A 16206-nucleotide genomic window follows, 5' to 3' on the forward strand; every position below is an offset into this window, starting at 1 on the left:
TTGACGCAAAAGCTTTATTTTTAATAATTCCCGTCCACATACACAGAATAGTGGGTCCCCCAGAGCCACAATAAAAGGAAAGGAAGTTTATTTTTTACCGTGAGATACAAATCTTTCTAATCTGATCTAGGTTTACATTTAAATTTTGTGTATTTCTATTCCACCAATGAAAAGAGCAGTGCACCGCTTAGTACTTACTATGTGAATTTGGGTTACGTTTCCACCGGGATGATTAATTAGTAACGTTTCTGTCATTTAGAAAGCTTGCATTTCACTTTATGGTAGCTTTGTGTTGAAGAATTTGGTAAAACTTCCATCTGTATACCAAATAATACCTGTTCCTGTGATAAAGATCCAATTAACAAGGTATAGCTATATTTGTCTGCAACTTATATTCACGCCCACCTGGCCTGTCATCACTACATACGATTCACTTCATAAGATATTTAAACTATTGATTTTCCTTGGAATCACAATAACAGAAAAAAGGTGCAGCTGCAAACAAAATGCTCGATTCAAATAATTTGACTTTACGCTGATACCTCTCCACTGCTGGACAGCCAACCAGCAATATCTATCAACATACAAAATCGATAGAAAATATGGCTGCATAATATATACCAGTCACCAAGAGCTTTACAAGTAATACTCTCAAGAGAATAACAATGATTCTCTTCACGGCTTATAACTATAGGCACACTACTAAACGCGCAAATGATTTTTTACCGAGCATAATCCATAAACATTACAAAACGTGCCAGTGACTTTTATACTAAACCCGAAAATGCAAACACTCTGGCTGAAAGAACAGCTTACAGCAGCATAGAGAACAACATACCAACAGACCAACGAAACAATGAAAGTCTGCATGTTACAAAAATCAACAATTAGAGAAGTATACAAAACTTTACGAAAACCATGATTGTAACCCCTTCAACGAATAAATCTTTTTCTGCAGAAAGTGTTAGTGAAAAAGAGTTGGATTGACTCCAACTTTCTTTGTTATAAACAGAATGTCCTGGACGGTACAGAATCACTTCTGTCAATCTTGATTATTTACAAACCTCAACTACACTTCTTTTCATGGTACATGACCTGAGCCAATAAATTGATTTCCTACAAAAATGTGATAGGGCCCGTGATAATGGACAAGCAAATACCTGCAATTGGACTCTAGTCAAGAAAATTGGAAGATCAAAAAATAAATGAGTACCACCCCGGAACATTCTTCTGCGGGGCTTTCCCTCCAGCAAATATAGTACACGGCAAACAATATCATGATTGCTATCCATCTTCATCTTTTTTTCTCTTTCCAGGCTTACTCAATTTTGGTATGTCAGCTGGCTCAGAATCACCATTAGACTTCTTGTAAATAATAGCTGCATCAAGAGCATAAATCCTTAGTGCTAGAGCAGACACCGTTGATGTTTTTGCTGCTACTGAGTATGAAGACCAATACCACCAGACATTCCTCAAGCAATCACTCTTGATCATTTGCTCAAATGTTATTGTAGCTTCAACCATCTATATAGTTAAAACCAAAAATTCTAGTCAGTAAAGAATCCAGTATAGACTTAACCATATAATACGCAAGCACCAAAATGCAATCATATTCAAATAACAAATTATAGTTTGTAGTGCAAAGTATTCGATACTACGATATGATCCAAACATTGATTGGCATGCAAGTTCTAAACTAGTAAGGTCTTCAACATAGCATATACAAATTCATTTCTTATGTTCATTTAGCATGTAAGGAAAAACATTATTACATAATTTCTAGCTATGAAATTACTAAATAGAAATCCCTAACATATGGACAAAAGCCTTAAAACTAGCTAATATGTACCCTGGGGGCATGTATATTCTAAGTCTTACCATATTACAAAATTGTGTTTGTTCAACATTATTTAGATAACATTTGGACATCAAACTGCCTATGGGATGTATGTCGTAAATAGAAATCCCTAACATATGGACAAAAGCCTTAAAACTAGGTTATATGTACCCTCGGGCATGTATATTCTAAGTCTTACCATATTACAAAATTGTGTTTGTTCAACATTATTTAGATAACATTTGGACATCAAACTGCCTATGGGATGTACGTAGTATGTACTATGTGTTGAAGCACAAGGAAGGTCAACAAAAGATTGATAGCAAACAGAGACTTTGAGTTCTTAATATTGCAAACGCTGCTTTCATTTGTTTCATTCTACTAGGGAATCAATAAATGTTGTTGTATTCTATTTCTTCAAAGATTACAATCAAACTCCCCACACCCAACAAAATTTGAAACCAAGCCTTTCACTTGGTCATACCCTATTACAGCCCCCAGACAACATCCTTACAAACAAGAATATATATATTGATGACCATCCTTTGGGCACTTTATTATAACTTTTGGATTACTGATTTTGACCCAAAATCTATTCTGGATCCAGATTCTTATGGTTCTTGATCTGGGCATGATGTATAGTAATTCACACAAACCCATCTGTCATGAGAATAAATGGTTCATTCAGCACCATCATGAGCACCAAGTGGACCACTCATTTTCAGGAGAAATGGATTCATTTGAACTACTACTGCAATATGGATCAATGAGTTCGACTCGGAATCCATGCAGTTGAATTCTGATAAAAATATCATTATCTGACACCACAGAAAACACCTCCTGCTTGTTAATACTTACAATGATGCATTGCATTCTGAAATCGGATTTACTCATGAAATTGTATATGTAAACTGAATCCAGCTTTTAGGCCACAAATATATTGTACAGATCAAATCCTGACCCCAACATACATTGTCTCAGACAAACTGAAACCCCAAACCCAAACTAGGATCAAAACCAGCAACTTAGAATATAAATGCACATTGAACTGTCTAAGAATTGGCATAAGGCAAGGATTGAAAATTCCAAGATCTAGAAGCTCAATTGATTGCACGAGAGAGAGAGAGGCAAAATGATATGATCAAAAGATCAATTCTACAATAATCATGAATACAATAAATAAGATGTCCATTCAGAATTTCAAATATTCAAATGAATACAAAGCAGACATGCCTGAATATATAGGCAATGCATGATAAATGGAGATATGTAAGAGATAATCTACCAATTAGACAAGGAGTAATCACATGTCCCCCAAAGGTCAATCATACTCCATTGTACATCAAAGTATGTGCAACACTGAAAATGCACATGAAATGTGTTCTTATAAGCCCAAACAAAGCCTTTGAACTTCCAAAAATAGAGATTTGTGATTTTCGGGAAAAAACAAGAATAGAGAACACAAATAACCTCCACCAAAATGTGGAGAGCACGAAATTCTACCCCAAAACAAAAACAATTGCTCATAAAAAGGAGGTGGGTCGATTGAGTTATCATTGTTTAAAAATCGCCTCTGTAATTATTTTTTCAGAATCGTCATTTCCGCACCTCCAAAATTCAAAGGACTCTAGATTTGGATTCAGATGTCCACATTGGATGAAAAAAAAGTCAATTTAGGGGTTTTTAGACCTTAATGTGATGCTAACATTTTATTTGCATCAACAAACTCTAATTTTGATCTGCAACAAAATTCTCTCCAAATAGGCTTATACTATGACACTCCTATGGCTCTAATACCACGTAAGATCTAGAAATAAATTGATAGCACAATTTGAAGATCTATAAGTTCAATTGACAGCACAAAAGAGATAGGCAAAATGATATAAATTGATTAATTCAATAATAATCATAAATACAATGAATAAGATGCATATTCAAATATTAAGATGAATACAAAGTAGATGTGTCTGAATATGTAGGCAATGCATGATAACTAGGGGATATGCATGAGATAATCTATCAACTAAACAAGGTGTAATAACATGTCTACCAAAGGTGGATCATCCTCCATTGTACATCAACCATTGTACATCAACGCATGTGCAACAATGAGAAGATGATAATGTGATAGGAAAAACAGGTGGATCTCATACATAGAAGTATGAGATGATAACTAACTCCAGTTCAAGTCGATTTCTCCAAAACCATGTGCCAAAACAAAATGCAAACTCCTACGTGTCTACATGACAACTAATATGAAAATGCATTATCCCAAGTAAACTTAAGTGAACTGTAATTAGTGAATATTTAATTACACCAACAAACTGGATATGTGAAACAATTGAGCTAATGTTATTTAGTAAGACTCTACAATGTATATGATGAATAATTTAACGATGTTTCATATTTATATTTGAAATTTACTGGATTGGTAAAAATGAATTATGTTAGATTGTGCATTTAAAGAGCATGTACTAGTATGGGGGTTGAATTAGTACTAGGATGGATTTTAGCACTTACTTCAAATCTGCAAATATAACTTCATAAACATTAAGCAAGACAGAACACAAAAATTACAAGGTAAAGCCCAAAGGAAAAAACCACGACAAAATATTGTTCTTATTAGCTTCCTACAAACTATAGCAACCCACATAAGACACCAATCTTACAAATGTGAGCTCCTAGTCACTAGAAGCACCCACTCAATATGAGGACCAACCTCCAATAAACTCTGCTTCAGAAAAACTTCTGTAATCTGCTCAAAAACTTTCTCGTCACCCTCCTATCTGCATTATATCCTTCTTTTTATGTCGCAATAAGTCTTTATTTTTATGTCGCATTAAACCTTTTTTAGTTTTTTCTAATGACACATTAAACCTTTCTTTTTATGACAAATCAGATTTGGTTTATCCTATCATATCCTCGAACATTCTTTGCTTGCTTACTTCTAAAAGTGATGACCAGCTTTTTGAGCTTTGCTTTCCCTTCTTTTCTTGGCAACGCTCACCTTGTTTAGCTGCTTTAGCAATTCTGCTGTCTTCTTTTACATGCTAACTTTTCTTTTATCTAACACAGGCAGGTTTTCTCCTATATCTAGGCATGTATAATACAGCAGTATCCAACATAGTTGAAATATTGCTCAAAAATTGTGAAAATTGCTCACAAATCACAAATATCACAAGTCACTTTTGTTAGCCATTTTTTGTCCCAATGACTTGACACCAAATTTTTCAAAATGGTATGGCATTTTTTTAGCAAAATAACTTCAATATCACGGTATTCACGGATTAAAATCGGTGATCAATAACTTTTGCCCTGGATTTGCATTAAAAAACCTCCCAACGCATTATAAAATTGCTTTGTTCTGAACAGTGATTTTTTGAAGGGTTTTTATACCAGGCAAAAATTGGTTTTCATTTCTCCAGTGTGACAGTTTGCTGTCTTTGAAATCCTGTTTTGATCCATCTTTTTTAAATGTCTTCAACCCTATTTGTTGGCACTTAATGCTTATAGTATCTGATGTTCTTATTAGAATTTTAAAAAAGTTTTTAATATTTCTAAAGTTTGTTCTCAGTGTCGTGTGCATGTTTTCATGATGGGATGCTTAATTAAATTAGAATTAATTAATTATTTTAATTGTCTTAATGATATATTTAGAAAAATCAAGTCTCTGGTAAACTTTTTAAATGTGACCAATGACACTGGCGCAAGATATTCTTTTGCTCCATGTGAAACAATTCTGAGCTGGATCTATGAACCAGTGACCACATCCTCTTATCACAAACATGAGTCCCAAACCTTCGAGCACATCAGATCAGCAAAGGCATAATAAGCCTGCGATAGCAATGACCCAGCGAGGGTCTGAACCTGGGTGGGGACAACACCACCACCACTTCTTAACCAACACACTAAGTGATGAACCCTATTGTCTTAATAAAATATTAAGATCAAGGTTAAGATACAATTTTTTTTCAAATATTGAACATTGACTCATTAATATTATTAATGATGGTTTAATTATGATTTGTCATTTTATCTATTTTCAAGTAACCTTGCATATAATCTGCAACGGCCCATTTATATTCTCTGTTTCATGGTCACCGTGGTTACCAAAATTAGAAGTCTTATTTTTTATTTATCTTTGAGGGCCCGTTTGGTTGCTGGAATATGATTTGGGAATTGGAATTTGGAACTCTGGATTTCGAGTTCTGGAACTTGAAATCCAGATTACAGTTTTCAGAATTTAATTTGGGACAGTTTGGTTCAAACCCAAAGGGCCCGTTTGGTTGCTGGCATAGGAATTGAAAATTAGAAGAGAAAAATGGAATAGGACTGGAATTAAATTCTACTTTTTTTAATAAAAAAACAGATTGGGAATATGAATGGCTATTCTAATTCCATCTATTTTTTGGCATAGACATATGCTCATTTTGGGGGCAAAATTGGAATATGTCTTCCTATTCCCAATTCTGATTGAGCGTACCAAACAGCGAATATAGAACATATTCTAATTTTCTCTTCCTATTCCACTCTATTCCAGCAACCAAACGGGCCCAAAAATATTTGATATTCCGAATTCGTTATTCCAGACGTGTTTGGTTCCAACCCAAAAATTTGACATTTCATATCCAGAATAGTTGAATCTATGGGAATCCAAGGCCGGTGGTTGGAATCCATCGTTATATGTTAGCATTGTTCGAGAAGAATGGGAAGGGAACAGTGGATCTTCCTCCATGGCATTGCCATTTCAACACCAGGCAATTTGCATTTAACAACCAACTCAGACTGCCCGTCGCTGCAGTCTACTTCAATGCCCAAAGAGAGACCGCTGCTCGAAGGCATTGAAATTGATCTCATCTGATTTTTACTTTCTCCATGTGTATTATGTTATGATATTTGTTATTTGCCTTATCCTTCATGATCTTTTGTTTGAGGATTTACTCTATAGTGTACAGATTGTGTGTTTTTCCTTCCATTGCAAGCTATTGTCTCATAAATAAATAAAGCTTGGTCTTCTACATTTATTTTCCTGTAAATGCTTGCATTCAAAAAGATTTGTGGAAGAAAAATTCTGATGAGACTTTGCAATTCATGGTAAAGATGAAGAAACAGCCATATATCCTTTGCCCTGGGCTGGACCATGTTTGCAACATGGGCTTGAATCTGGGCAAAAAACGCAAACCCCATAAATTCTATTTGTATCGTTTCTCGCCCACAATTTTTTTTCATCAAGGAAAATCCTCAATCCAAGGCTTTTGAGATGATCAAGCAAAGGCATAGGTCAAGGGACCTCAAAAGTTTTTCATCTCAATCATATGTGTTGTGAGGTTTTCACACCATCACCACAAAATTTTTGGGGACCCCCTTTTTACGGGCAGGCCTTGGCAATTATTGCGGATTTTTGGAATTTTTCGGTTGCCTTAACAAATTTTTCGAAGTTGTCCAAAGGTTTGGAATTGGTAATTTTACACCTTGGATGCCTTCGGGCCAAGAGGGATTTGATTTGGTTTATTTTTCACCTAGTGCGAAACTTGATTTTTTAGAACATGCAATTTTATCCTTAGACCAAACAGTTTTCAAAAACAACATTTTGGCAATGGTTAAACGAATACCTGGCAAGATAAAATTGCAAATTTTTGGACTTGGATGGATTTTTGAAAATTTGAAACAATTGTACAAGCTTGAGCATTATGAAAATGAATTTTTAGATTTAGCCGTTTTGAAAAATCTTGAAATTTTTCAATGAAAAGAAATGTTGACAGTGAAATTGGAATTGGAGTGTGAATTTTGACTCCTAGTTAAAGGATTTATTTTGTTAAAAAAAAAAATTTTAAGTGTATTGCAAAATTGAAATTGGATTAAATTGCAAAATCGCATTAAATTGGTTGAAATTTTGCCTAGGGGATTTTAGAAATATTAAAGCAAATTGGTAATTTGGAATTGAAAATCGATTTTGCCTTGCTCGATTTGATTTTAATGATATTTTAATTGCCAAAACATTATTAAATGAAAATTTTGACATCTCCTAGGCTTACCTTGTTTCTATTTTGCAATTTTTGATCAAAACTAGCAATTAAATGGGCTGATTTCGCTATGGGCTAAGTAATTTTAATGTTGCATTTAAATCTGGGCCATTAATTAAATGACTAATTTAATTTTGTTTTCCCTCTAGGCAAGTCAGCCCACTTGGAAAGGCAAAAAGTTTGGTATAAGAGGGGCTTCCCCCCCTCTTATATCCTCTTCCTCCTTGGATGTGCAATTTTCCTCTAGAGGTGAATTTCATGCTTGGGCTAATTTTTGAGGCAGATTTTCTCCATTTTCTTGGCAGCATTTTTCTCCTTGCGTGGGCGAATTTCTGTCCTAGGGCGATTTTGGAGCAGATCTGATTTTTTCCAACTTCGGCAATTTTTGTTGGGTCTGATTTCTCCATCTTTGGCAGCAATTTCTCCTTCCAAAATTGGGCGATTTTATTTGGTGAAGAGGCTATATGATTCAAGGTCTGATTTTTTGGCAAGTGTGGGCAATTACAAGGAAGTTGAAATTCTAATCTTTGCTAGGGCATCATTATTCTCAAGGAAGATTGAAATTTTTGAGATTTGATCCGAACTTGAAGAGGGCCCAGTTATTGGTAAAGGCAGATTTAAGATAAAATTCTATTCATTTTTAGAGGTGAAGATTGATTTTAAAAGCGCATTCTATTCCTTGCTCTTGTTTGGTTCGTTTCTCTTATTTTCTTCTTGCACTCATCATCCACCACTTCATCATTCCATTGATAGGTTGAAGTTGGGAGATATAAGTGTAGATTACATGATAGGACATTTGGGGAGGCAAAAATAAGCTAGACCACCCCAGGATTGAAGTTGGGAGATATAAGTGTAGTCCATCCTAAGGTAACGAAGAGGCAAAAATAAGTGGTAGTCCCACCCCTAGGATTGAAGTTTGGAAATTGATAAGTGTAGAGATAGGATATGGAGAGGCAGAAATAAGCTAGATTCCATCAATAGAAAGAAAGTTGGAGATTGATAAGTGTACTCCATATCATTTAGAAAGAAGGGGCAGAAATAAGTGTTTAGTATGGTAGATGTTAGTGCAAGCAAGAACCCAAAGGTAATGAATACCAAAAAGACAAGGAAAACATGATGCCTAAAACCATCTTCTTCTCGAAAGTAAGGCGAATAAGTGATACCAATAATGGCTCGGTGAACATGGTACAGTTGAAAGATAGATTGAAGGAAGGACAATCCCCCATGGCGAAGAAGATCTACAAGAGCATAATTGTACATGCAGTGGCTTTCCCTCCCACCTTGCCTTGTCCGGAATTGGTAATGGAGTGTACATCCCGGTTTGATATTGTGACCAAGTCCATCATTTTTTATGAAGGGAATAGAGTGTTGGCTAACATCAATGGACAAGTGGTCGAAGAAGTATTCAATATTCCCCAATATAAAGGCATGACAGTGGCAATGATGGATCAAGCAGCCAAGTTATTTCAAGATAATCAGGAGGCTTACCTCATTCATCTAAAGCAGAATTGGTTACACGAGGGTAGAAAGGGAGTCACCAAGTCAAGTTTCAAACTGGAGTACGTCGATCTAATTGTGCTTCTCGGCGGAATCATGGGTGTCGCTCAAGGTATGCAATTCGAGAACTAGATATGTTATTTTATTTATGAAACTGAAAATGGAAAGAGAAAATTTGATTGGGCTAGAATCATAAGTGAAAATTTAGAGTTGCAACTTAAGGAAGTGCAAAATCAAAAGCAATTCTACATTGGGTCCTATCTTTTCTATCTGATTGCGAGACTATATGGAAATCCTGGAATTAAGGCCTTAGGAGTGATTAGCAATGGGTCGGGGCAATGTTTGGTGCATAAGTGCTATCCACAGCTCCATTTGCACAACACCAAAGATTATAAGATGTTTTATGACACCTTTGCCATGACGACGGTAAGGATATTACAAGAGACACCTGTTAGAATGCTCTCAACAGAAGCGGAAGTAAAAGTTAAGAAGTATGGGAGTTGGTTCATCCAATTTCCACAATTCACATATATTAGAGTAGCAGGAAGTACAGTTTATCCCAAGAGACTTCCGAGGTACCCACCCGACAAGAGTTGGCTAGGAAACTTGAGCATTATGACAAAATGATGAAACTTATAGGTGAGACAGGGATTACCTTCTCATTTGGAATAGGCAATGATACTTGCCCCAATCCTGTCGCCTTTGCAACTGTGGAGAAAGAATTAGAATGGTATCATCAAGGATGGTATAGAGCAAGACAAGGATTCAATCCTAATGGTCTTATCAAGGCATATAACGAAACCACATTCAAACATATTCCTACTATAGAAGATTTTTGGGCCAATGCACAGGATGACTTTCATGTGAGAAAGCTACCTTTCTCAAGATTGTCAATGGGCATGATGAGGACAATCAGATGGAGAGACCTTGATATTCTCGATCAGCTAGAAGATGATGAAAATGCACTAAGAGAAGATTATGATACAATGGATGGAACGAAATTGGGTCCAGTGGATTGGGATGATCATCAAGATCCTTCCTTAGAGACAGTTACAAGGACAGTTGATCTACACATGGTGTCATGGTATAACGAGAAGTTAAGGCAATTACAAAGTCGGACGGTATGCCTTATGAGAAGATGAAACCGGAGGAAGAAGGTCCAATAGAGTCAGTCGGACAGAAAGGTAGAGGCAGTAGCCAACAACAAAGAGCAGTTAAGAACAAGTAGAGAAATTTGGAGGTTGAGAAAAGTAAAGAACATCAGGAGCCTCCAGCAAACAAATGAAATGCAGCACAATCAAGGAAGAGCATAATTGATGCTAGAGGCCAAGAGGATAATACAAGTGGACAAGGGGTCGCAATAGAGGTGAGCTCTGATTCGAAATCAAGTGGTTACAGCGACAATACTGAGTACTCTCCTCTCTCAAAGAACCAACATGGAGATGATGTGACAGCCACTAGCGAAGAAGAGGATAGGCCAATTGATATTGAGAAAATAAGCCAGGTGCTTGAGGCTGATGGTGATGCTTTGCTAGTTGAACCAAATCCAGATTTGGGGAGATGCACTGCACCGCTATGGTTAAGGCAAATGCTTATGCCAAAAGGCGTGGTGGTGACTGTCCGAACAGTTGAAGATATTCAAGGGTTAGTGGAAAGGGATGACAGCGAGAAACAAAAACATATTGTAAAAACAGTGGCAAAGGTAATCAAGAGCGATGATAATGGTCACCAAACAATTCAGATTGCTATACCAAAGGTTAGCAAGGTAGTGGATGAGATTGTAGCTCAGGAGTATGAGATAGTAAAGCATAACTTGGGAAGAATCACAAATGACATGGAATGTGAGGAGATCCAGGAAGGCATGGTTTCAATTAGAGAAAGGTTGAGGAAGGCAAACGAGAGGATTGTAAAGTTGGAGGCCGAAAAAAAGTATTGGAAAGATTGTCAACGTATCCAATAGTTGCATCAAGCAGCCCTTCCTCAAGACAGTAGGAGCAACATAGAAGAGATATCGGCTCAATTGCACAAAGTCAAAGACTGGATCCATAATAGAATTCAAGATGGGCGAAATTTCTTGCCTTCCTTTATCTCGACATTCGGGTCATTGGTGGCTATTAGAGACATTCAAAACATTTGAAGGGGAGTGCAAAGATTTCCTTCCAGTCAAGAACTTAGCCATTCCCAGGCTACATGCATTTATCAAGCTACCAAAGAGATATTTGGAGAGAGCCAAGTTGGTGGACAGAGGAATGAGTACAATGGAGTCTTGGTTTGTTGCCTTGACTATCAGACTAGGGATACTTGAAGAGATACGAAATGAGATTGCACAACATAGCTCAGGCATTGACACTTCCATTTCAACCATGATGAGCAATGTTGGGGCTGCACTTGATTTTGAAGATATCAAAGAGGAGTATGTCAATGAGACAAAATTTGGATCAAGATTGGATGAGTTGGGGAAGGTTGCCATAAAGAAGAAAAATTTGGGTACCCTTGCCTCTCTCAATGCCTTTATCAGATATGCGAAAGAATATGAGAAGGATCATGAGAAGACACTGCAAGCAATGAGCAACATGATGAATTCAACTGAGCTCAAGATGAAGCACACGCTTTGCCCTACCATGAAGGAAGTTAATGACAGGCTAGCCAAGTTCATTGCCTTGGCTAAAAAAATGAAAGAAAAGGGTAGAATTATATTAGAAAATCATTTGATGTAAGCCCAAGTGACAATTTCTCCTTCTTCTTGGGTAGGATAGGTGTCTAATTCTGATTGGTTACCATTTTGGGACCTTCTCATTGGTTGCCACTTTTCTTTTTTTTTCATTGGTCCATTGATGAGGTGGCGTCTTCTCATTGGCCAATGGGGTGGCAGCCCTAATTAGGGTTTCTAGGATTCGATCTAGATCGTTGATTTTGCCTCTTAATCTCTACCTTTGGTTGTAATTTTGGCCTCTATATAAGGCCATTTGCTCTCATTTGTAAGAGGTTGAAGAAAATTGTTGCTTAAGATAATACCAAAATTGCTTCTTTATCATTGTTGTGACTTGCATGGTGATTAAGAACACTTGGTGTTATTGCACGGTTTCTACTTCCAATAGTTAGAGTTAAATTTCATTGAAGTAGTTAAAGTAGATTTCATTTCAAGAAAGTTGTTAAGTAAGAGTTGATGGATAGTTGTATGGTGATATTAGTGGATATTTGATAGGGATCTATAAACTAGGCCACTAGCATCCTAGTGGCTTGTTAGGAAGCCTTGCGTGGTAATCTAGTCTTTTTCCCTTGAATCATTGCATCTATGGAGGTAGAGCCGCTAGTAAACTTTCATCAGATTTGATCCTCGTCCATTTGTTAATCTTTCCATCCATAGGAGTAAAGGTAAGGCAGCAAGTAGTATATTAGTTGGAGTTCAATCGAGAATAAAGTTAAGAAAGCATAAGTCATTTGAACACACACCCTCCATCATCACCGTCAACATCATTTGGTGCTCATATACTTTACCAAGCCAGACATCATCACCATCACAATGAGAGTTTGACAATCCTTCAATGAACAACGTAAAGCGGCCTACATGATTAAACCAGCAAATCACATTAATATAACTGAGTTAGTATCCACAGGTGTAAAGAACATTGGAGTTTTTCTCATGTCTTCATGAGTATTTACTTTTCAAGAGAGGGATTGAGTGTTTGATATTCCATATCAAGTATTCAACTGCTATATGTTATGTAGCGGTACAAAACTAACATCAACAATATCTAATCTAAGTTTTTCACAAATTGGAATTAAAATGGGAATTGGAGCAATTCCATCTATTTCGATGGAAGACCAAATCCTGGATTGGAGGGAAAATACAGATACCAAATTCTATGTTTTTCCAATCCCAATTTTGTGCACCCAAACAACAAATTAAATTTTTTTAGGAATTATAAATGGCAATTCGTGTCTAATTCCAGAAAACCAAGGAGGCCCTGAATGATTTCCTTCCAAATTCTGGTACATGTCCTCAATTTAGCACATTACTATTGGTTGTTCATTACGCCATCATTTATTCCCTCTTCTTCATCGTATGTTTCCACCTCTTGCATTTACAACCTATTAGAGGCATTTCTCTTAGGTGGTTAATAAATCATAACGTGGCCAATACCCTCAAACCATCCCTCATTTAACGTGCCCAATCTTTGGTTTTGGGCATTACTTTCTTGCCGCATTTTTCCTTTTTTTAAAGACATATTTCTGCTGTAGCTAAAGGCGTCACCTACTATTCAACTGTTTAGCTATTATTGAGAAATTATTTCTTGTAGCCTTTCAAGGGCTATGTGTGTACCTTTGAGGAGATATGTGAACTGGTGTTGGGCAGTGAAAAGGAGGGGGTCTGCGCTATTGTTTGTTTCTTATGTATTGGAAGAAGGTTTTAGTGCCAGACACATCGGGATACTTAAGTGGACATATTTACCATGTAGATGGAAAAGAGGTATTGGTCTCAATATTTAAAAAAAACAATGTTTACCACTTGCGGGCTTTTCTTTTAAGATACTAAAGCAGAGCACATGCTCTGCATAATAAAGATACCATAGGTATACTCTCATTAAAGAAAATTACTTGTCCGCAAGTTCTCAAAATTTTGGGAGCATCAACTAAGGATGGAGGAGCTGCTATGCATTTGCTCTTTTAAATCCTTGTGATGTTCTCTTCATCATGTAGATCAAGGAAATGTAGTCTTCTCAAAGCCTATTCGGGCTTGAGAATGGAGCTGCATATAGTTTATGGGTTGTGTCAGATATATTTGAACCTGGGAACTAATGGACATAAGAGGAATTACAAATCGTATTCTGGTATAATCATAAGGGCTTGAAATTGGTATGTGCTCAAAAACTTATCTTTCAATTATATTCGTGAAAGATGGTATAAGGACAAGGAATTCATTCTTCCATGCATTTTATATTTAGAAGTTAGACCTAGCTCTATCATCAATATGGAAACCAGATCATTACGTCTTTATTATTTCATTATATTTATCATAGATGAATGTTAAACCATTTCACTCTCTCTAAAGCATAATGAATTAGAAATTCCACAGAAAATGATAGTGCAACCAAATTGGGGAGGAGAAATTTGTTGATTTAGTTGAAGTTTCCAAAACTGTCAATAAACTCTACTTTGTTTTTTATAATCTTTCACTGCAACCAAGATTCCATTCTTCATGCATTCCTACTCGAAGAGATTGTATTATCTGCGACTATAAGAAAACATTCAATCCCATGAAGTTGGCATGCCTATATCATATAAACTTCAAGTGAAACTCTTTATCGCTGGTTGATGATTGATCTCATGTTACTTGTTTTATCCTCGTTATAGGGGATTGATACTAGATCATAATAGCCTGCACGTTATGTAACTAACGTTTGAATTCTAAGATACCGATGCACAGTGGGTTGCTGCAGATTTAAAAGCGGATGCTGGAAGAAGCAGAAGCGGGCGTGGATGCTAGGGGAGGCATAAGCGAGCGCGGATGCCAGGGGAGGCCCCTATAGATGCCTCTCGGAAGTGCATCCTAAGCTTTCGAATGCCTTGGGATGAACTTCCTATGTACATTGCTCAATGAAAAACTGTTCAAATGCAGATTGGGTATATCTAATGTTCCTCTATTGTGAATCATAATTTTCTTGCCTTTATTAGAGTTGAATGGACCTCCCATCTCCATTGAATATCCCTATCTATGTCCCTTATTTCACATCTGTAATGTTTGTTTCCATGGTTTGATGAATCTTCTTTGATGCCTGATGGAAATGAGAAATCACATTCACCAGAAGCTCGGAGGCTTAGTGGCAAATAAATAAGATGCCAAGTGTCATTCCTACCAACACATACATTCTCATGGAACATATGTCCCAATAAACACTATGCTATTTGTATTAGTGATCCTGGAGCATAAATGATATAGCCTTCCAATTTTTATGATTTGCTGCTCATGTAGGGGTTGGTTTCCCTGTTTGTATATTTTCAGTCCCTTGGACCCCTTTGTTGGTCTCTTGTTGGACATTAATAAATTTATCTTATCTATATATCTATCCTCAGTTTCATAAAGCATATATGTTTGTTCGATGAACAATGGTTACATCATTCCTATCGACCTTTCATTGACAACCACCAAGGTTTTTAATTTTATCATTTAGTATTTAATTTTATTTATTATTGGTATGAATTATTATATTTTGTATTTTTTTAATTATTTTATATTTAATTATTTTACATATTTTATAACATACATTATATTAATGTCACAATGTATTTCTAATGTATGGTTATTCATTAAATATAATATTTACACAATGGAAATATACTTAGATATTAACTATACTTTATATATATTTAATATCTAGAGTCTCCAAATGCATCTGCATCTCCCAAAAAAAGATAACACATGCGCACACCCGATTCTCGCATCCACATCCATATCCGAATGGGCAACTTAGCTTGAATTGTAAGAATGGTTCTATGGATTTTGAACTTAATATCACGCCATCTGGCAGTGATTGTTTCGGTGCTTCATTGCAAACCATGGGTCACGAGGACTATTTGTAAAAGAGCTTGTGCATTTTTCCAAGTAGCATGCTTAGAGCATAACATGTGTGGGGTTGAGACACATGTCTTGCCAACACAAGAAGAACACCACAACCAATATTTGGTTCATTGCTTCTGTCCTTTTCAATAAGACGAGAGTATTCCCTAGTTATAATCCTTATTTTCTTGCACTACTAAAATTGCTTTCTAGTATTTATTTCAGTTTAATTTCTCAAGCCTACATGTTTCTTGTATGGTGGCTCTTCAACTTTCACAATTTTCACCATA

General features: G+C 36.2%; 1 protein-coding gene across 1 annotated transcript in view; it reads right to left on the bottom strand.

Annotated features, from left to right (window-relative positions):
* Positions 1 to 964: 964 nt before the first annotated feature.
* MBD9 (methyl-CPG-binding domain 9) overlaps positions 965 to 16206 on the bottom strand; it is a 99679-nt gene continuing 84437 nt past the window's right edge. Inside the window, exon 10 of the mRNA XM_089833003.1 lies at positions 965 to 1524. Coding sequence (XP_089689129.1) covers positions 1285 to 1524 — 240 coding nt within the window. The 3' untranslated portion in view covers positions 965 to 1284. The remainder of the gene's footprint in view (positions 1525 to 16206) is intronic.

This window comes from Cupressus sempervirens, chromosome 5, assembly GCF_028749045.1.
Source record: "Cupressus sempervirens isolate cs-2001-9-10 chromosome 5, ASM2874904v1, whole genome shotgun sequence".
Lineage (NCBI taxonomy): Eukaryota > Viridiplantae > Streptophyta > Pinopsida > Cupressales > Cupressaceae > Cupressus > Cupressus sempervirens.